Below are 21887 nucleotides of genomic sequence, written 5' to 3'. Positions count from 1 at the left end.
TTTTATTAATAAAGAACCTGGGTGCTTGCATCAGATGACTAACTCTTACCAGTTTACTTCTCAACTGAAAATGCTTTGGAAAAGGTATGAGATTTGGAACCCTCACCTCCAGATTTGACTGTTACCTTCGCTTTGTACATAGGGACAGCCTCAACAGGACATTTACTTCCCATACCCACAATTTCCTTATTTGTAAAATGGGGATATTAACATCTATTTTGTAGGACTATGTCCTACAAAATAGATATTAGACTAGCTCTATGTTTAGAGCTAACGCATATAAAATGCCTAGCTCAGAATCAGACACACCTTAGGCAGTCCTCAAATGAAAACTACTAATATGATGATGATTATAACACAGCTGGAAAAAAATGAACATTTTAATTTCTAACACTCTTGATTCATTGCCCCATCTTCTCTGTGCAGGGAGACCTGTGCTTGAAAACAAATTCTATTTGCTTCCTCCTGTAGGTGAGGGATCAGATCGTCCATCTTATTGTCACAGTGTCCTAAACTGGACAGTCTGGTCCTCAGCTCCTGCTCTCAGGTAGCCGACCTGAGCTTGGTGGAAATCAGCACCCATCTACGAACCCTCAGGTACTTCCTCCTCTGTGGGATCCTAACCAGATCCCAGGAAAGTAGTTACATAGCTCTTTAGGCCTGTGGCTCTGGTCTTTTGACTTTTCTTTATTTAAACCACTGGAATAACCAATACACTCACGTCAATGGAGGAATGAATTAGAAGCCGGGATTCTGCCTGATACGTTTTTGTGTCTTTGGCAGAACAGCCAGCATCATTTTGTGGGGTGACCAAACCCATCATCACTGACTAGAATAGAATCAAACAGAAAGGAATGGATGCATGATTTGGGGATGTGTGAGAATTTGTTTGACTAAATTGATTTTTTGGAAGGACCAATTTAAGATATGATTTCAACAACAGAACTGTGACCATTCTGAATTCCTAACAGGCCAAAATATCAATAAACAGTTCTACCACTTCTTTCTTTCACCATCAAAAATAAGCAAGAGCTGGGACAGTGTGAAGAGGTAAGGGAAGGCAGAGTGGTCTCAGAGGAAATGCACTCCATGACAGAAGCTCACTTGCCCACGAGCATTCACCAGAGAAAGACATAGCATGAAAGGTGGTGTTCTAATGGGTCTGAGCCGCAGCACTAGTTGCTTAGTTAATTCCCACTTCATGATGCTTTGCCCCAAAATTACAGAGCTCTTAATCCCAAATTATAGAGCTGCGAAGACAATGGGGAAAACTTTGTATCTTTATACAATCTAGTGTTATTAGTCTCTGTTTTATTGGCTGTTGCTGCATATGAAAACCATCCTGGAATTCAGTGGTGTGAAGTAACCACTTCATTAGACAGATTCTGTGGTTTGTGAATTTGGACAGTGCATAGGAGGGATAGCTTGTCTCTGTTCCTCCATGTCTGGGGCCTTAGCTGGGAAGACTCAAAGGCTGGGTCTAGAATCATCTGGAGGTTCCTTGACTCACATGTCTGGCATCTGGACAGGGGTGACTTGAACTCTGGACTCAGCTGATAGTATCAACTGAAGAACCTACACATGACCTTTCCTTATGGTTTGGGCTTCCTCACAACATGGAGGCCTCAGGATAGTAAAACTCCTTACGTGGCAGCTCAGGTCTCCAGCATGAGTGTCCCAGGAAACAAAAAGGAAACTGCATCATGCTGTATGAACTAGCTTCAGAATTCATGTAGTTTCATTTCCTCTCAACTGTATTGTTTGAAGTAGTAACAAGTGTGCCCAGTTTGATAGGGGAGGGCACATAGATCTCAACTCTCAATGGGAAGAATATCAAAATATTTTGTGACCATTAAAAAAAAAAAAGGTCACTGCCCATTCTATAGTTGAGGCATCTAAAAGTCAGAAGGTATCAATAACTTGCCATGTAAAGTCTAAATAAATTATAGACTGGAATTTTTGAGCTGAAGAAAACCTTAAAGATCCCCTAATCCAAACACCTGTTTAAATAATGAGGATGTTATCAAGAACCAGAGAGATGCTATGACTTTCCCAAGCTCACACAACTGTGTAATGGCAGGGCTGGGATTAGATCCCAGGTCATCTGACTAACAAGTGCTCTCCCCACTGTGCAGAATGAGTATCAGCAACCGGGTGACACCCACTCCAAACAAGTCTCTCACTCATGGAAGAGAACTTTGGAAAGGCAAATGACACCAGCAGTAACATCAAAGACTGCAGAAAACAGTAACCGCCACCACTCCTGAAAACATGAGGGACAGAGTAACAGCTGGGAAATCCATCAATATCCCACCTCTTGAATAATATTGCCTTCTATTTGATTAGCAATATATCTCTTTCACAGAGACACGTGTTTAATCACAATAATAACTCTAAATGTTAAACAGTTGTTCCCGTTTGTTTGTTTTTTTTCCCCAAGGGAAACTGGGGATCAGAGGAATTCAGTAACTTGTCCAAATTTGCCTAATTAGTAAACGGCGTGTAGGCCTCCCCATCAGGTCACCTGGCTGCACATCCTATGCTATTTTTTCCTAAGTAGGAAAACTGTTTTAATATTTAATGTGCAACATACATAATTAGGGGTATCCTGGTTCTATGAAAGTTTGTATTATAAGAGGGAAGGGGGTGAATGTCATGGAATGCATCACAGAACAAGGACACAAAGCCAGCAGTTTTGACTGCAGCCCCTGAGCTCACCTAGTGAACTTTCCACTTCCCAAGCATGTCCTCTTTCCTTCAGAAGAAGGGAAAAGGAGTAACAGGCAAGCGATGCTATTCCTGCTGCCAGCAGTGCACCCCGTGTTACAGGCTCCTACCCACGGCTCCCAGGCAAGCCAAGCAGAGGCTTTCAGAGATGGGTATTTGCTTCCTTCGAGAAGCAAGGCAGGTAAGGGGTGGTGCCTTCTGGAAATAAGACCTTAAAGGAGAAGACCCTGGAGGTGATGTTTGTCTCATAAGCTTGAAGGGTTGTTCACTGACTCCACAAGGTGATTTTAGAGATGGAAGGAAAAAGGGGATTAATAATATAAAATATAAATAATAGAAACAATAAAAAGTTAATAATATAGTTACTGTTATTATTATGTCTGTGTAGATGTTTATGTACAAGCTCTTCTCTATTCTGAAAGCTGAAGCTATTTTTGCTCTTGCAAAAATTTGGCAATGATTTCTCAAATAGTTTTTCGTTTAGAAAAGTCTTTATTCTATTTCTTGATTTTGATATTTAAAAATACTTAGACGAAAGCAGCAAAAACACTAGAACTTTATTTGAACTCTGATCATGGAAATCTCATTTATATTATCTTTAGCACCTTTTTTTTAAAAGATTTTTTGATGTGGACCATTTTTAAAGTCTCTATTGAACTTGTTACAATATTGCTTCTGTTTTATGTTTTGGTTTTTCGGCCAAGAGGCATGTGGGATCTTAGCTCCCCACCCAGGTAATCAAACCCGCACCCCTTGCATTGGAAGGCAAAGTCCTAACCACTGGACCGCCAGGGAAGTCCCTTCAACACCTTTTTAAAATAACTCTCATGATCAGAACATTCTGTGAAAATCTAGATAAGGCTAAACTTGTTTAAATGCTTAGAGCTCATGGTACTTAACCAAGTAGATGTGGGGAGCACAGAAGACAGAGCCCTTTCTCTATTTAGGAAGCTGAGACTTGGGGCAATGCACAATGTGATTTGAAGCATATATGTCTTCTTTATAGCAGCAAATTCCATTGAAATGGCCTCTCCTCTCAGCTAGTTAGTTAAATATGAAGCTAATGTTTCTCCACATAAAAGTGCACCCACTCTTGTCCTGCTAGCTAGGAAAAGGGTAACGGAGTGTGCCAATTTGTGAAAAGCCCTGACTAAATCCTTTTAAATTAAACTCTACAGGTATCTTGATGTGAGTGGATGCCAAAAGATAACTAAGGCAGGAATCCATGCATTGGCAAGCAGCTGCCACCAGCTCAAGTATCTGGACCTAAGCTCTACAGGGATAAGCAAAAGAAGGTAGGAATTTTGCAAATTATCCTTTTTTATCCAGTTTAAGAACTTGAATCATGAGTTTATCCATTTCAGCTTATCATTTTAAGGGTACCTGTTAGTCTGTAATGTAGACTATGATATGATAGGCCAAAAGGAATCTCTATAGATGCTAAATGAAAATATGAATGGAGATTTATCCAATCAACTGAGGGGAGAGTTGTTTGCCAAGAGGGATATACACCAATGATATATTGTATATAGTCTGGTATGAACTACTACACAAACTTGGAATTATAATATGGTAACAATTATTTACTTTTCTAATTGCTCATTTAAGCAATTCCTGCTTCATTTATAGGAAATCTATTTTCTTCCTCTTTGGTCTGCCCCTTCGCTAAATTATACTGGGACTCTGGAGGCTTACACAGTCGCAAGAGGAGGGAGGGTCTATCCAGCTTCACCCAAGTGAGGAGACTAGAAACTCAAAACATATCCCAGATCATCTGCTTTTGTCCAAATCCCGTTTCGTCTGGCTTTGACAAATGTAAGAATCTTCTGATTGGTGACCCCTACTTCTACTTGAACCCTTCTATAAATTGTTCACTACACAGCAGCAAAAGTGATTTTTACAAAATATAAAGAAGACTCCTTTGATGAGAAATAGTGCAGGGCTTCTCGTATTTAGTACAAAGCAAACAAATTAATTTCTTTCCCAGCTTTATATGAACCTATAAGATACATTTCTTTGAACTCACTTAATACCAATTTTCCCTTTTCCCTCTAGGCTCTCATTTAATGATGCTTCTTAAATTCCTAAAACAAGTCAAGCCCATTCATCACCGTAGGGTCTTTCCACGATCTAGTTCCACTGCCAGGAATTGGCTTTCTCAATCTTTGTATGGATGTCTTCTAAAGATTATTTAGCTTAAATGTCACCCGTTAGGTCTTTCTGACCCCAAAGTCTAAAGTCTAGCTGGGCAGCCCTCTCACTCTTGGAGTCTTTTCCTTTTTCAGGAACTTCGTGGGAGAGGAACAAATTTCCTTGATAGAACCCACCCACTTCTTGTCTCACCTCTTCTTCCTTCCCTTCAGCGATGAAGGAAAAAAGAAAAAAACATCAACTAGTGAAAAGTGCTATGCAGAAAATTAAAACAAGGAGAGTAGGCATAATCAAATAATCATAGGAGCAAACCCAAGGCATATGTAATTACAAATGATGGCAAGTATTATGAAGGGAATTATGGAGTATTATGAAGAGTGCTGTGGTGTACACATACTCTCCTCTGTGGTCCTACCTGTGACCCATGGGGCTACCCACAACTTTGCGATGATATTGACTCAAGTGGCTTAGTGGCCTGTGAGTGGTCTGGAACAGTCTAAAACCAGGCTTTCACACAGATTTGTAAGCCATATTTGCATATTCATTAGCTTGGCGCTTTGACCTATTCTTTACAGATAATAAGGTACCAGGAGCAGGTACTTTATTACTCATTCACCTGAGCTGTGCACTAACTACAAGACTAAATGGTTGAGATTTAGAAACTGGGTGTCATTAGCACTCAATAGACAAGATTGCTCCAATGTCTTGACTTGAAACTCATTTTATTATTCCTCTATTTTATTTTATTTTTTTGTAATTACTTTAGGAAATTGTAACAAATCTATTCTGGATTCCTTTGAGAAGTAATACAATTCCTAGAAAGAGAAGTAGGCTGTGTGTCAGAAAGAGGGGAAGAAAAGCCAACACAAACATAGACTGCACATCTACTGTGTGCTAGATTGTTAGGCACTTGTTATATGCTCCCAAACTGCACTGTAGATATCTCTTATACTCATTGCAGTTAATTTATATGATAATTTGATTAATGTCTAATTCAACAGTAGATATTCAGTAAAGTTAATGCAGGGATTTTTTTTTCTTTAACTTACTACCTGGCACTGTGTCTAATATGTAGAAAGTGTTGGAATAAAATTTTTGAATGTAAAATATGAACATATGTTATTTCATTTGATAATCTCAGTAATCCCATCAAGAGGTAGTGTTCCACAGATAATACCACCACCCAGAGATAAAGCTAACGTTTTGTTTCATGACACATATAAAAGTCTTGTGGACAAACAAAACTATGTCTGCATAAAACTGTTCAATAGGGGCTTCCCTGGTGGCGCAGTGGTTAAGAGTCCGCCTGCCGATGCAGGGGACACGGGTTCGTGCCCCAGTCCGGGAAGATCCCACATGGTGCGGAGCGGCTAGGCCCGTGAGCCATGGCCGCTGAGCCTGCGCGTCCGGAGCCTGTGCTCCGCAACGAGAGAGGCCACAGCAGTGAGAGGCCCACGTACCGCAAAAAAAAAAAACAAAACAAAAAAAAAAACAAAACTGTTCAATAGGGCTTCCCTGGTGGTGTAGTGGTTAAGAATCTGCCTGCCAGTGAAGGGGACATGGGTTCGAGTCATTCCTCTATTGATGGACATCTTACCACCTCTTGGAGTTTCTAGAAATATACTCTTTTTGTTTTATTTCAAATCCTTCTCACCTCCCTGACCTTATAACTTAGGGTGTGAAGAGTCTGCTCAGGTTGCTATAACAAAATACCATAGACTGGGTACCAGAAAACAATAAAATATATTTCTCGCAGTTTTAGAAGCTGGGAAGTTTAAGATCAGGGTGTCGACATTGTTGTGTTCTGGTGAGAGCTCTCTTCCTGACTTGCAGATGGCAGCCTTTGTGCTGTAGTCTCAAAAGGGGCGTGGGGGGAGGAGGGGGGAGAGAGAGAGAGAGAGAGAGAGAGAGGACTCCAACGCTCTGGTGTCTCTTTTCACAGGGGCACTAATCCTATCATGATGGCCTCACCTTCGTGACCTCACCTAATACTATTTACCACCCAGACACCCCATTTCCAAATACCATCTCATTGGGAGTTAGAGCTTCAATGTATGAATTTTGCGGGGACATAATTCAGTTCATAACAAAGTGACTTTTTGATTTTTGTCTTCAGTGTTCCTGCTACTCCCCCTGTAATCTGGCTTCTATTGCAATACCCACCCCTTGATAGTCAGATATGCCTACTTCTTTCTTATTGGGTTCCTGGCCCCAGGAAAATCAAGGGATGTAACAAAATACTTGCTTTAAGTGACTGATATTCTATCGCACTTACTCTCTATGGTTGCCAGCTTCCAAGATAGCCCCCCCAATAGTCCCCAGCACCTGTTATTCATACCCTGTGTAGTCCCTTCCAACAAAGTACTAGCCTTGCTCTGTGTGACCAGCAGAATACAGCAGAAGTGACAGTATCTCATATCTAGGATTAGATGACAAAAGATTGTTGGCTTCCATCTAGGGCAGCTCTTTCTCTGTCTTTCTATCTGTCTAATAATGTCTAGTAATGAAATAAGAAACATAGAGGAGATGTTGGTTTGGAATGTATGCAGGGCCACATGCACATTATTAATTACTGTTTGAAGTTTTGCAGCTTCTTTTTAATGACGCTTAAATGATTTTATCTCATGAAAACTGAGATTTTATATCTGTAAATGATAATAGTTTAGAATAATTGAATATATAGACAATCAACTCCCTATGATTATAAGAAGTCAATGGACTCCCCAGCTTCTGGGTATTATTTCTATTACTATTTTTAGTTTGCAGTGAAGTGGGAGGGCATGGTGGTAGCTGTGGTTTACTGGAAGCAATTTACTTTCCTGGAAAGTTAAGTGATGTTCTTGTACCTATTTGTTGTTATTGGTATATATCTTTTAAATATTTCATATAAAAGACTGCTTCGTTGTTAAGTCTTATTTGTGGAATCACAAAGCTGAGTATTCTAGAATAGATGCAACAGTATAGTTCCTGTTATTTAATTTAATTGATATATTTTAAATATATAATAAATTCAAAATAATTATGATGAGCTATTTATAGTGAGGGATAGAAAACAATGTCCAAGACAAGTTCTTCCCTCAAGGTACTTATCATCTAATTTGAGAAAAAAAAATGTCACACACACACATGGGGAAATCTAAATGGCATGCACATCCTTTGAAGAAAAAAGAGATTGCTGGAGCTTTAGGAGTGGGTTTAACCTCAGTCCTTGAAGGACTGGTAAGATTTAGGTAGGCAGCAAAAAGGAAAAGGGACTCCAGGTGAGAGCAAATTCTTCCACAGTGTGATATAATATATATCACACCTGCAAGGTGCCTAGGGCAGGTATTCCCACCTACTGAATAGGACATTTTAAACCAGAAAGCAACTTGAGAACTTACCAAGTTAGTTAATATAAGACAGGGATTGGAAAATTGTAGTCAGCTGCCTGTTGGGTTTTTTTAACATCTTTATTGGAGTATAATTGCTTTACGATGGTGTGTTTCTGCTGTATAACAAAGTGAATCAGCTATACATATACATATACCCCCATATCTCCTCCCTCTTGCATCTCCCTCCCACCCTCCCTATCCCACCCCTCTAGGTGGTCATGACCTACAAGCTAAAAATGGTTTTTACAACTTTAAATTGTTATAATTTAAATGGTTATATAAAAACCTCTATTATACCTTTGATTTTTCCTCTTAGCCTGTGATCAAATACAAACTAAATCCTGCAAAGCCTAAACTACTTACAATCTGGCCCTTTAAGAAAAAGTGTGTCAACCACTGATTTAGGATCTTCATTATGAAATAAAACATATTTGGATTATTATAATGACATTAAGATATGGAATTATTACAATACACTTAAATATGGATCATCCTGTAAATATAGTTTTGTATCTGTCTCTTTTCCATCGAAACTTATACCTGTTCTTTTTATTCATCATTTTTTCAAAAACATTATTTTGATGCTTGCTATTCCATTATAGAAATTTGAGATAATTCATTTAAATATTATTCTATTGTTAACATATAGAACATACAGATTGCTTCTAATTTCACTCATGAAAAATACAACAGTAAAAAAATCCTTGCACATAAATATTAACATCTTTTAAATTTAATTTATATAAAGCCCTAGAAGTAGAATTACTAGTTCAAAAGTCACAAAATAAACAGTTTAAAGGATTTCAAATGAATATTGCTAAATTGCCCTCAGAAAGGCTGTATACTTTATTCTTCCAATAGTAATGTATGGAAGTGCCTATTTTGCCACACCTTTGGAAATTCCAGTGCTCTCCTAAATATTTAGCCAACATTATGTAGAGGGTGTCTTATTTTAATTTGTTTTGCTGATGATTCTTGACATTAATTTTTTTCAATATTCTTAATGGCATTTTGCATTTCTTGATTTATTTTTTATTTTGTGTGTGTGTGTGTATGGATTTTTTGCCCCTTTTACTATTCAAGCATACATCTTATTTCATAGATTTGTACATATTCTTTTTTTTTTTTTTTTTTTTTTGCGGTACGGGGGCCTCTCACTGTTGTGGCCTCTCCCGTTGAGGAGCACAGGCTCCGGACGTGCAGGCTCAGTGGCCATGGCTCACGGGCCCAGCCGCTCCACGGCATGTGGGATCTTCCCAGACCGGGGCACGAACCCATGTCCCCTGCATTGGCAGGCGGACTCTCAACCACTGCGCCACCAGGGAATCCCTAAAAGCTTTTAACTTTAATCAGGTCCCATTTGTTTATTTTTGTTTTTATTCTCATTACTCTAGGAGGGGGGTCATAAAAGATCTTGCTGTGATTTATGTCAAAGAGTGTTTTTCCTCTAAGAGTTTTATAGTGTCCGGTGTTACAATTAGGTCTTTAATCCATTTTGAGTTTATTTTTGTGTATGGTGTTAGGGAGTGTTCTAATTTCATTCTTTTACATGTAGCTGTCCAGTTTTCCTAGCACCACTTATTGAAGAGACTATCTTTTCTCCATTGTATGTTCTTGCCTCCTTTGTCATAGATTAGGTGGCCATAGGTGTGTGGGTTTATCTCTGGGCTTTCTATCCTGTTCCATTCATCTATCTTTCTGTTTTTGTGCCAATACCATACTACCTTGATTATTGTAGCTTTGTAGTATAGTCTGAAGTCAGGGAGCCTGATTCTTCCAACTCCATTTTTCTTTCTCAAGATTGCTTTGGCTATTCGAGGTCTTTTGTGTTTCCATACAAATTGTAAAATCTTGTTCTAATTCTGTGAAGAATGCCATTAGTAATTTGATAGGGATTGCATTGAATCTGTAGATTGCTTTGGGTAGTATAGTCATTTTCACAATATTGATTCTTCCAATCTAAAAACATGGTATATCTCTCTATCTGTTTATGTCATCTTTGATTTTTTTTCATCAGTGTTTTATAGTTTTCTGAGTACAGGTCTTTTGTCTCCTTAGGTAGGTTTATTCCTGAGTATTTTTTTCTTTTTGTTGTGATGGTAAATGGGATTGTTCCCTTAATTTCTCTTTCTGATTATTTGTTGTTAGTGTATAGGAATGCAAGAGATTTCTGTGCATTAATTTTGTGTCCTGCTAATTTACCAGATTCATTGATTAGCTCTAGTAGTTTTCTGGTGGCATCTTTAGGATTTTCTATGTATAGTATCATGACGTCTGCAAACACTGACAGTTTTACTTCTTCTTTGCCAATTTGTATTCCATTTATATATTTTTCTTCTCTGATTGCCATGACTAAGACTTCTAAAACTATGTTGAATAATCGTGGCAAGAGTGGATATCCTTGTCTTGTTCCTGATCTTAGAGAAGTGCTTTCAGCTTTCACCACTGAGAATGATGTTTGCTGTGGATTTGTCATATATGGCCTTTACTATGTTGAGGTAGATTCCCTCTATGCCCATATTCTGGAGAGTTTTTATCATAAATGGGTGTTGACTTTTGTCAAAAGTTTTTTCTGCATCTATTGAGATGATCATACAGTTTTTATTCTTCAATTTGTTAATATTCTTTAATTTGTATCACGTTGATTGATCTGCATATATTGAAGAACCCTTGCATCCCTGGAATAAATGCCACTTGATCATGGTGTATGATCCTTTTAATGTGTTGTTGGATTCTGTTTGCTAGTATTTTGTTGAGGATTTTTACATCTATGTTCATCAGTGATATTGGTCTGTAATTTTCTTTTTTGTAATACCTTTGTCTGGTTTTGGTATCAGCATGATAGTGGCCTCGTAAGACAAGTTTGGGAGTATTCCTCCCTCTGCAATTTTTTGGAAGAGTTTGAGAAGGATAAATGTTAGCTCTTCTCTAAATGTTTGATAGAATTTGCCTGTGAAGCCATCTGGTCCTGGACTTTTGTTTGTTGGAAAATTTATAATTACAATTTCAAATTCATTACTTGTGATTGGTCTCTTTATATTTTCTAATTCTTCCTGGGTCAGTCTTGGAAAGTTGCACCTTTCCAAGAATTTGTCCATTTCTTCCAGGTTGTCTGTTTTATTGGCATATAGTTGTTTGTAGTAGTCTTTTATGATCCTTTGTATTTCTGCGGTGTCAGCTGTAACTTCTCCTTTTTCATTTCTAATTTTATTGATTTGAGTCCTCTCCCTTTTTTTCTTAATGAGTCTGGCTAAAGGTTATCAATTTTGTTTATCTTCTCAAAGAACCAACTTATAGTTTTATTGATCTTTGCTATTGTTTTCTTCATTTATTTCTGCTCTGATCTTTATGATTCCTTTCCTTCTACTAACTTTGGGGGGGTTTTGTTCTTCTTCTTCTTCTTTCTCTAGTTGCTTTAGGTGTAAGGTTAGATTGTTTATTTGAGATTTTTCTTGTTTCTTGAGGTGCGATTGAAATGCTATAAACTTAGAGCTGCTTTTGCTGTGTCCCATAGGTTTTGGGTTGTTGTGTTTTCATTGCCATTTGTTTCTATGTATTTTTTTATTTCCTCTTTGATTTCTTCAGTGATTTCTTGGTTATTCAGCAATGCACTGTTTAGACTCCATGTGTTTGTGTTTTTTACAGGTTTTTTTTCCTGTAATTGATTTCTAATCTCATAGCTTTGTGTTGGAAAAGATGCTTGATATGACTTCAATTTTCCTAAATTTTCTGAGACTTGATTTATGACCCAAGATGTGACCTATCCTGGAGAATGTTCTGTGTGCACTTGAGAAGAAAGTGTATTCTGCCACTTTGGGGTGGAATGTCCTATAAACATCAATTAAATTTATCTGGTCTATTGTGTCATTTAAAGTTTGTGTTTCGTTATTTATTTTCTGTCTGGATGATCTGTCCACTGGTTTAAGTAGGGTGTTTTGTCATATCACTCAATCTGAGATTTAGTTTTCTTGTCTCTAAAATTGGAAACCTACTTCATGAAGGATGTTTAAAGGATTAAATATGATTGCATGGTGGCAAAATAGGAAAAGGATCCTGGGAAGAGGGAACAGCATAGAGGAAGTATGGAGTCTTAACACGAGTGCTTAAAGTTTGGGAGACAGTATAGCTGGAGGCAGGGCACATGTGCAGCAGGTATGGGGATAGAAATGGGCTCCTATGGAGACACTTAAAAGGGAGGCCTAATCTCTTTTTGGAAGGTCAAGGAAATGATATCTGAGCTGAGGTCTAAAGCAGAGGGGGAGGATATCTGGTCAATATGGTAGACTGAGCTGAAGTGACAAATATCCCATCCCACTTCAAATATACAGTGATGTAGAAAAAAAATACAACAAGAAGGGTGTGATATGAAGCCAAACTCAAAGCAAGGAAGCTATGGTAGATTAAAGATGGCGACAAATTCTTTACTACTACCCATCTTGTTGAGAGGTGGTGACTATTTACTCTCCCCTTGAGCTGGGTTGCCTTGTTGACTAGCTTGACCAGTAGAAGGTGGCTGAACTAACAGTCTGGGACTTCTGAGGCTAGGTTGTAAGAAGTCTTGTAGCTTTGGCCCAAGAGTCTTTGAAGACTCATTCTTGGAGTCCTGAGGCACCATGTAAGAAGCCCAACTATCTTGAGGGAGAGACCATGTGAAGAAGCCCTGAGACTACATGGAAAGTGACAGTTGGATTAAAATTTGAAAAATCATCAATATAATTTACCACATTAACAGAATAAGGGAGGGAGGAAAGCCATGATCATCTAAATAAATGCTGGAAGCATCTAACAAAATGCAAAATCCACCCATGATAAATATTCTCAGCAATGTAGGAATAGAAGAGAACTTCCTAAACCAAATAAAAGGCTTCTACAAAAAAACCTATAGTTAGCATCACAATTAATAGTGAAAGACTGAATGATTTCCCTCTGTGATTAGGAACAAAGCAGGCGATCTGTTCTTATCACTGCAATTCTATATTGTACTAGAAATCCAAACCAGTGTAATAAAGCAAGAAAAAGAAATAAAAGACACACAGATTAGAGATGAAGAAGTAAAACTATCCTTTTTTTCCCCACAGACGACATGACTGTGTATGAGAAAATCCTAAGAATTACACCAAACAGTCACTAGACCTAACAAGTGAGTTTAGTAAGGTCTCAGGATATAAGTTCATCATAATACCAAAAACAATTGAATTTTTATATGTTGGCAACAAATAAACAAGAGATATATCATGTTCACTGATAGGTAGACTTAATATTAAGATAACAATTCTGCCAAAATTGATCTATAAAATTCAACACAATCATAGTGCCAGGATATAGTTTTGTATAAATTGAAAAACTGATCCTAAAATTTATATGGAAATACCTTGGACCAGGAATATCCAATACAATTTTGAAAAAGAGTAACAAAGTTGGAGTATAACAAAGTTATACTAAAGTACTTGATTTTGAGACTTATTAAAGCAATGTAATCAAGACCATATGGTGTTGGTAAAAGGACAGATATACAAATCAACAGGACAGAATAGAGAGTCCAGAAATAGACCCACACATATATGGTCATTTGATTTCTGATAAAGGCCATTCAATGGGAGAGGACAGTTTTTTTTTTTTTAAGTAGTGCTAGAAGAACTGGCTATCCATATAGAACAAAATAAACTTCAACTTTTAACTCACCCAATACACAAAATTCACTCAAAATGGATTATAGATGCAACAGTAAATGATAAATCTATATTTCTAAAACACATAAAGAATATCTTTGCAACTCTGGGTAGATGAAGATTTTTTAGGTGCTCACAAAAGTATAAACCATAAAATAAAACACTGATAAGCTGGATTTCATCGAAACTAAAACCATCTGCTCTTTAAAAGACACCATTAAGAAGTTGAAGAGGCAAAGGAGAGAATGGGAGAAAAATTTCAACATACATATACATGACAGAGGACTTGTTTGCAGAATAGATGAAGAATGCTTACAACTTAATTAGATGGCAACCCAATAAATAATGGGCACATGACTTGAATAGAGATTTCCTTAAAGAAGATACAAGAATGGCTGATAAGCATATGAAAAGTTGTACAACATCATTAGTCATCAGAGAAATGCAAATTAAAACCACAATGGGATATGAGTACATATCCATTAGGATTGCTAAAATTAAAAAGACTGATACTACCAAGGGTTGGCAAGAATATGGAGCAACTAAGTAACTACAACTCTCTTACATTGCTGATAGGAATGTAAAACCAATCACCTTGAAAAGTACTTAGTTGCTTGTAGAGCTAAACATATACCTACCATGTGATCCAACCATCTCACTACTAGGAATTTACCCAAGAGAAATGGACACGTGTTCCTTCACACAGACTTGTACAAGAATAGTTATAGCAGCGTTATTCACAATAGCCAAAGTCTGGACATACCCCAAAAGCCAATCAACAAAGTGATGGATAAACACACTGTGGTATATGTATATATAATGTACTCTTATTCATTACTAGAAAGGAATGAATTACTGAGATATACAACAATATAAATTAATCTAAAAATTATTATGCTGAGCAAAAGAAGCCATGCATGTTAGAGTACATGCTGTATGATTCTATTTACATGAAACTCTAGAGAAGACACAATTAATCACAGTAAATCTAACCCCTCAGGTCCTAGCTATAGGGCCCTCTCACAATATGGCAGCTACTTCTTCTTCAAGACCAGCAGGAGAATTGTCACTCCAGTCTGCTCAGAGTCTTACATAACATAATGTAATCACAGGAATGATTCTCCCATCCAATTCAGAAGGCTTGGTCACTTTGAAAAGGTGGAGATTATTCAGAGCACATACACCAAGAAGTGGGAATATGGGGGCTACTGAAGAATTCTGCTTACCACAGTTGGCCTTGTTCTACTGTCCAAAAGTTGAGATGGATATATTTGCACTGGACTCAATTTCTCTCTCTCTATTTCCTGCATATATAATATGAAATGCAAACTTTTGTCTCAACTGAGAGGCGCAAGATGTATCAGATACATGGTTTACCAATGTGGGGAAATGACATATGAGCTTTGCTTGGTCATCACATAATGGGATCAGAAGTTTGAAATTCAACACTTCTCACTCAGTTCTAGTACTGGAGGCCGACTCTGCTCTGGTCTGTAAAATGGTGTTTGATACTGTTTGGAGCATTATAGAGATACTTAATTTTTTGAAGTGAAAGATTTACCAAAGTCTGACTGCCAGCACATACATACATATAACAATGCTATCTATTGATTACAGAAACGATAGGCAATCAAAGAGTAAGTTCAACTGGGTCCATAATTCTTTATTTTCTAAAAAAAAAAAAAAATCTGATGTGAATATGATAAAATGTTCCTATTTGTACTTTCTGGGTTTGTGGGTGTTTTTCTTTTTCCATATTTACATAAAGAGTAAGTAAATCACTATGATGTAAATTTGCTGACATATTCTTCTTTGTAAAATATTCAAAATTTTCCTATAACTTCCTTAGGAATAGTAAGCCTTGAGTAGATACTCATGAGAAAACTAAGACACAAGCGCTTGCAGCGCTGTGTTTGTTTGAGAGAGTTCCTGAACCTACTAATTTGTTCCTCAGTGGTATACCATTACTTGGATATCTATTTCCATCTTAACAGGCTTATCAGATCTTTCTGGGTCAGAGTAACTTCAGTGTTAAGGAAGGCTCTGAGGAAGGCTCTTGTACCTGTAGGGACTCCTATAGGGTAGATTACAATAGGCTTCTGTTAAAAGCCTCTTCCATTTACTGGGTGAAGAAGAGGTTAAGGGGTGGTGCTCATTCCCAGCTATAGAAAGTTGGATCAATTTATGATGTAGTGGCAAAGGATAATTTCTCATGACTCATCATCCTAGTCATTGTCTATCACAAGATTTCCCAAAGTATGTTCTCAAGAGCACAAACTCTGTGGAAAGCCCACAGAAACTGAAACAAAAACAAAAAACCCAAAACTAAAAGCTTCCATGGTCAAATACATTTAGGAAATATTAGATTAAACAAGTATAAACAGCTTTCTTTATCTCATCCAAGAAGGGATACAGTAGGGTTCTTTTCCAAATGTATTTGTGTTTTAGAAATGTATTTGATCACAGTAGTATCTTTTCACTCTTTTGAGAAACATGCTCTAACAAGATTATCTCTGATTTTTAAAATCCTTGAGCAGCCACAAAGCAAGCTGATCTTTCTTAAAAGTCATGCTGATAACTACAAGCAAGCTCTCCTTACCTACCCATTCACTGGCTCTCAAAGGCTGCTCTGTTATCTCCAATTCCTCACTAGCTGTTTCTGGATGCTAAAACAGAAAAGAAATGCCTCCTATTTCTTTCTTCTCCTCTCTTTCCTCTTAATTCTTCAAAAAATTAGAGACAGATTATATAACCTTGGGCTTCCCCTGAGTATATTGCTGGAAATATTCAAAAGCACTCCTTAGTACCTTGCGAGGTACTTTAAACACTTAAAAATACAAAAGGCAACTCAATAGGACTCCTTTAGGAATCTTTTTATAAGCTCAAGATGTGAATGATTCCTCAATAGAACAGACTAGAAAGTCCAGAAATAAGCTCCAATACATACAGGAATTTAGTATATGCTAAAGGTGGTATTTAAATCCACGGAGAAGAGATTCTTGAATAAACGGTGTTGAGACAACTCGGTAGAAAGCCAGAAAAAAATAAAGTTGAATCTACAACTCACACCAGACCCAAAATAAATTCCAGACGAATCAGAGTTTTAACATAAAAAATAAAACCGTGAAAAAGACTAAAAAAGAAAAGAAAAAAACATTCCTATGGCCTGAGCTGACATAATACACGCTCAGCACTGTCCGTGTAAGTGACAGCCCACAATGAAATTGAAACTTTGATAGGAAAAGCAGGATCCAACCTTCACCTGAGGCTGGGAAATGGTTTGATTAGGCAGAAGAGAAAAAAACTAAAAGATGTTTGTCGACATGACAATGAGAAGCTATTAAGTTAATCATGTAATCAAGTGTGGCATATCTAGGGGACAGTAGGAGCCCTGATGGATATTAAAAGGAGAGATGTTTGGATATATAAGATGGGACCAGACTGTAGAGGATTTTGGATGCCCAGATGAAGAGTTTACCCTTGATTCTCTGGGGGTTCATGAGCTAGGGTGCAGGATTTCTCAATCTCAGGACTATTGACATTTTTGACCAGATAATTTTTTGTTATAGGTGGCTGGGCCTGTGCATCATAGGATGTTTAGTAGCATCCCTGGCACCTACCTATTAGATACTACTAGCATCTCCCCCTTTTCGAATTGTGACAAACAAAAGTGTCTCCAGATATTGCCAAATGTTTCCTGGGGAACAAAATTACCACTGATTCAGAACGACTGAGTTCCAGAATGACAGAATAATTGATGTTTAAGAAGGACTGTCCCGCTGTGGTTGTAGAATGAACAGGAAATCAAGGACAGGAGCCCAAGAGAATGTATTAGAGGCTAGGTATGGTATATTGTTATAGTAAGGGCCCCCGATAAAGTACATCTCCCTGTATCCATGACCTTGTATAATCCCCTCCCCCATTGACTTAGGCTTGGCCATGTGACTTACTTTGATCAATGGAATATCAACAAACACGACACAAGCTGAGGCTAGAAAAGCATTTGTGCACTGGGACTTATGCTCATGAGACACTGCCACCATATGACAAAGCCAGTGCTAGCCTCCTAAAGACATATCCAGCTAAAAGCCAGCACCAAATTCAGACATGAGTTAGCCACTTAAGACCATGCAGCCACAATAAAGCTATCATGACTACATGATCCTAGGCAGGCCAGCAGAAAAACCACCTACTGGAGCCCAAGTTGATGGCAATGAAATATTGAACAAATAAAATGGTTGATGTTTTAAATCACTAGGTGTTTGTTGTGTTGTTATGTAGTGATAGATAACTGTTACAGTAGGTGTGGAGCAGATTCACATCAGTGGAAATGAGATGTGTACACAAGACATTTGGAATAATCCATGTTTCTTGACGACTCTTCAGTGAAGGGGCTTACAGAAAGGACAAAGCAGGTGAAAGAATATAAGAATTTACAATTGAGTGCAAAGGTCAGAGTGAGTTAATGAAGGAAGTTGCATGAGCAGTCTTCAAAAAAGGCACTTCTGGGCTTCCCTGGTGGCACAGTGGTTGAGAGTCTGCCTGCCGATGCAGGGGACACGGGTTCGTGCCCCGGTCTGGGAAGATCCCACATGCCGCGGAGCGGCTGGGCCCGTGAGCCATGGCCGCTGAGCCTGCACGTCCGGAGCCTGTGCTCCGCAATGGGAGAGGCCACAACAGTGAGAGGCCCGCGTACCACAAAAAAAAAAAACACAAAAAACTAAAAAAGCACTTCTGCCTAAGAAGTTAAAAATATTATTCACTCATCTATTTTGAAAAATACAGCTATTTATTAATTGCTAAAAGAACAATGATAATATTTCAGAGATTCAGTTTAATAAGTAAATCTGTAAAGCTTTAAAGGCATTACCAAGCTAGCCATTTCTTTTTTTAAATAAATTTATTTATTTTATTTATTTATTTTTGGCTGCATTGGGTCTTCGTTGCGGTGCGCAGCCTTCTCATTGTGGTGGCTTCTCTTGTAGCGAAGCACAGGCTCTACACACGCGGGCTTCAGTAGCTGTGGCTCACAGGCTCTAGAGCACAGGCTCAGTAGTTGTGGCCCACGGGCTTTGTTGCTCCGTGGCATGTGGGATCTTCCAGGACCAGGGCTTGAACCCGTGTCCCCAGCATTGGCAGGTGGATTCTTAACCACTCCGCCACCAGGTAAGCCCCATTTCTTCTTTATATGGAAAAAAATCAACCTTTAGAATAAACAGGAAAGCACATGAACTCAAAAATCACTAACAATTTACATTGCACTGATAATAAAGTTCATTTCAATGTATTAGCTATCTATTTGTATAGTACTGTATTCACTTAGCGATTAGATTGCTAAGTCCAGGGCTTCTAATGGAATGCCTCTCATAATTTACCAGTTAAATTTACAGATGGTAATTATCAGTGGTATTTACAGCTTGACAGATGCTGTGCGTGTTGACTTTATTTATTGTACTACACAAGAAGAAACAGTTCCTCAGATGTTTAGCACTTAGCTTTCTGTTTAAGAACACAAGCTTGAGGAACTGTGTCAGTCAAATCCTCTATTTTTATTATATCGAAAACAAAATAGTAAGCAATAAAGAGCATCCAGAATGAGAATAAGTGAAATAGAGTCATAACTAAAAGAAATGGAAATAAATAAAAGAAAATCTAAAAAGTGGCGGAAATTGACGTGAATAAAGTAAAAATAACCCAAATGCACTTTCACAGGCTATGAGAATCACCAAAGGGAACATATACATAAATCATGACAGAGTGAGGGTCTCTTGGAAATAAGACAAGATTTTTTAAGAGGATAAAAATGGATGAATTTTAAAGATCTTATACCCATGAAGCAGCCAATATTAAAGAAACAATAGCATTGTTGAAATAAATGTTTAAGATCAAAGGGTAACATACATCTGCATAATTTCCATAAGATTGGTTGAAAGGAAAAAAAAAGCTACCTCAGTCCTTGTTTAAATATTGTTGCCTGCCAAGGATTTTGGTTATTAATTTTCTCTCAGGTTGAGGAGACAAGGACTGAGAAAAATTATTTGGATTTGAGCATCTGGAAGATCTATGTGATTCCTCCTGTGCATTAACTAGTTGGACCTTAACGTTGGAGGGACATGCATTAAAGAAAGCCAGTAAAATCAGAGAATGGGGTCTTCTGGTAAATCTCATACTTTGGTTTGTAAGAAAACTTGTATACACGGAAGTTTACCAATTTTCCGGAATCAGAAAATAATAAAATACACATAACGTTAACCAATTTGGAATCCTACCCCTACCTTCCTTTCCCCTCTCTATCCAGTGAGTTAGCTTCTCATACCAGCTCTCGATTTACCCGAGCAAACACTGTTTATACCGAAGGCCCTGGCAACGCTTCTGCCTCACCCCCAGTTCCGGCCGGGCTCCCCAGCTCCAGGAGCCCCAAACACAGGTTCCAGAGGCCAGCACGGAAAGCACAGCCGGACTCTCGAAGGCGTGGGAACCGGAGCGGGGCGCTCCTCCTCCCAGGTTGGGCGGAGCCGGGCCTCGCTGGGCAAGTGCGTGAGGCCGCGCCGGGCGGTCAGTCGCGGCGGGCGTTGCTGTGCGGTGCGCGGGGCTAGGGGCGCGCTCGCACCGCTCTGGGGCTGAGCCCGGCCAGGGTCCGCGCGCGGAGCGACGTCGGAGCGCGCCGTCCCGACCCACCCAGGCGCTTTGCCCCGCCCCGACGTTCCCGCCAGTGGCCTAACCTGCTTGACTCGCCGCAACTCCCGGCGGCAGCAGGTGGCCTCGGACTCGCCGCCGTCACCGCTGCCCGAGCGGGCCGCGCGGCCCGGAGCCCTCTCGGTCGCCCCCGACAGGTGGGATGGAGCCGGACGGGGACCTGGAGGAGCTGGCCCGGCTGCGCTCCGTCTTCGCCGCCTGCGACGCGAACCGCTCGGGGCGCCTGGAGCGCGAGGAGTTCAGCGCGCTGTGCGCGGAGCTGCGCGTGCGGCCGGCCGACGCCGAGGCCGTATTCCAGCGGCTTGACGCCGACCGCGACGGCGCCATCACCTTCCAGGAGTTCGCGCGCGGCTTCCGCGGGGCCCACCGCGGGAGACGGCGCTGGGGCCGGGGGCCGCGGGAGCCCGCGTTCACTGCGGCCCTGGTGGGGTCCGACCCCGGGGACAGCCAGGAGGACGAGGGCGACGAGGACGCGGCGGCGGCACTGGCCGCCCACTGGGACTCGGCGAGCCCGGGCCAGGCTTGGCAGGACTTCCAGGCGCGACTCGGGGACGAGGTCAAGTTCATCCCCAGGTGCGTGTGTGGTTTGCAGAGCGGAAGGTGGTGGTGGTGTTTCTGTCCTTCCTGGGACGCTGCCATCTCTCCCTCTTACACTCGGAGTGTGCAGACCCAGTGGATCCTTTCTCTCTCTCTCTCTCTCCTCTGTCTCTCTCTCTGTCTCTCCCTCTCTCTCTCTCTCTCTGTCTCTCTGTCTCTCCCTCTCCCTCTCTCTCCCTCTCTCTCTCTGTCTCTCTCTGTCTCTCCCTCTCTCTCTCTGTCTCTCCCTCTCTCTGTGTCTCTGTCTCTCTGTCTCTCTCTCTCTCTCTCTATCGCTTTCCTCCTTTCACCGACGCACTTTTAACTCTTCCAAGACGGGATCCCCTAGAGTTAAGGAAAAGGAATGCGTTCGGAGTCACAGTTCGGGGAGAAAGTTTCACCTGCTCATTTCTCAGTTTCACAAGCCGGAGTGAAATCCACAGCGTCCGGAGATTCTTCCGGGACGCTGGTTTAGGAGCGCTCCCCGAACCTCAGAGACTTGATTACATCACCTCCTACTCCTGGCCTCCAGGCTGCACCCGGAGCAGCAGCGCTCCGTGACCCGGTCTGCTAGCCAATTTGCCATTCTCTATGGTGGTTTTTGTGTTTGTTGTTTTCCTGCTACTATGTAGAAAACGACATTGTTGCGCATTTATATTGCTGCAGGTTCAGGGCATGGTGGGAAAGATATTCAGGT

The 21887-nt window shown here is 39.9% G+C and overlaps 1 protein-coding gene across 3 annotated transcripts in view; it reads left to right on the top strand.

Annotated features, from left to right (window-relative positions):
• Window positions 1–500: 500 nt before the first annotated feature.
• RASEF (RAS and EF-hand domain containing) overlaps window positions 501–21887 on the top strand; it is a 94108-nt gene continuing 72721 nt past the window's right edge. For 2 of the 3 annotated variants that reach the window (XM_082843146.1, XM_082843145.1), the window contains exon 1: window positions 20517–21187. In XM_082843146.1, the coding sequence (XP_082699272.1) occupies window positions 20757–21187 (431 nt within the window). In that variant the 5' untranslated portion in view covers window positions 20517–20756. Of the gene's footprint in view, window positions 598–3905; window positions 4023–20516; window positions 21188–21887 lie in introns of those variants that run through there. The other variant, XM_082843147.1, reaches the window with a different exon arrangement.

The sequence above is a fragment of the Leucopleurus acutus genome, assembly GCF_964270905.1.
Source record: "Leucopleurus acutus genome assembly, chromosome: 7".
Lineage (NCBI taxonomy): Eukaryota > Metazoa > Chordata > Mammalia > Artiodactyla > Delphinidae > Leucopleurus > Leucopleurus acutus.
This window is presented reverse-complemented; position numbering and strand designations above follow the sequence as displayed.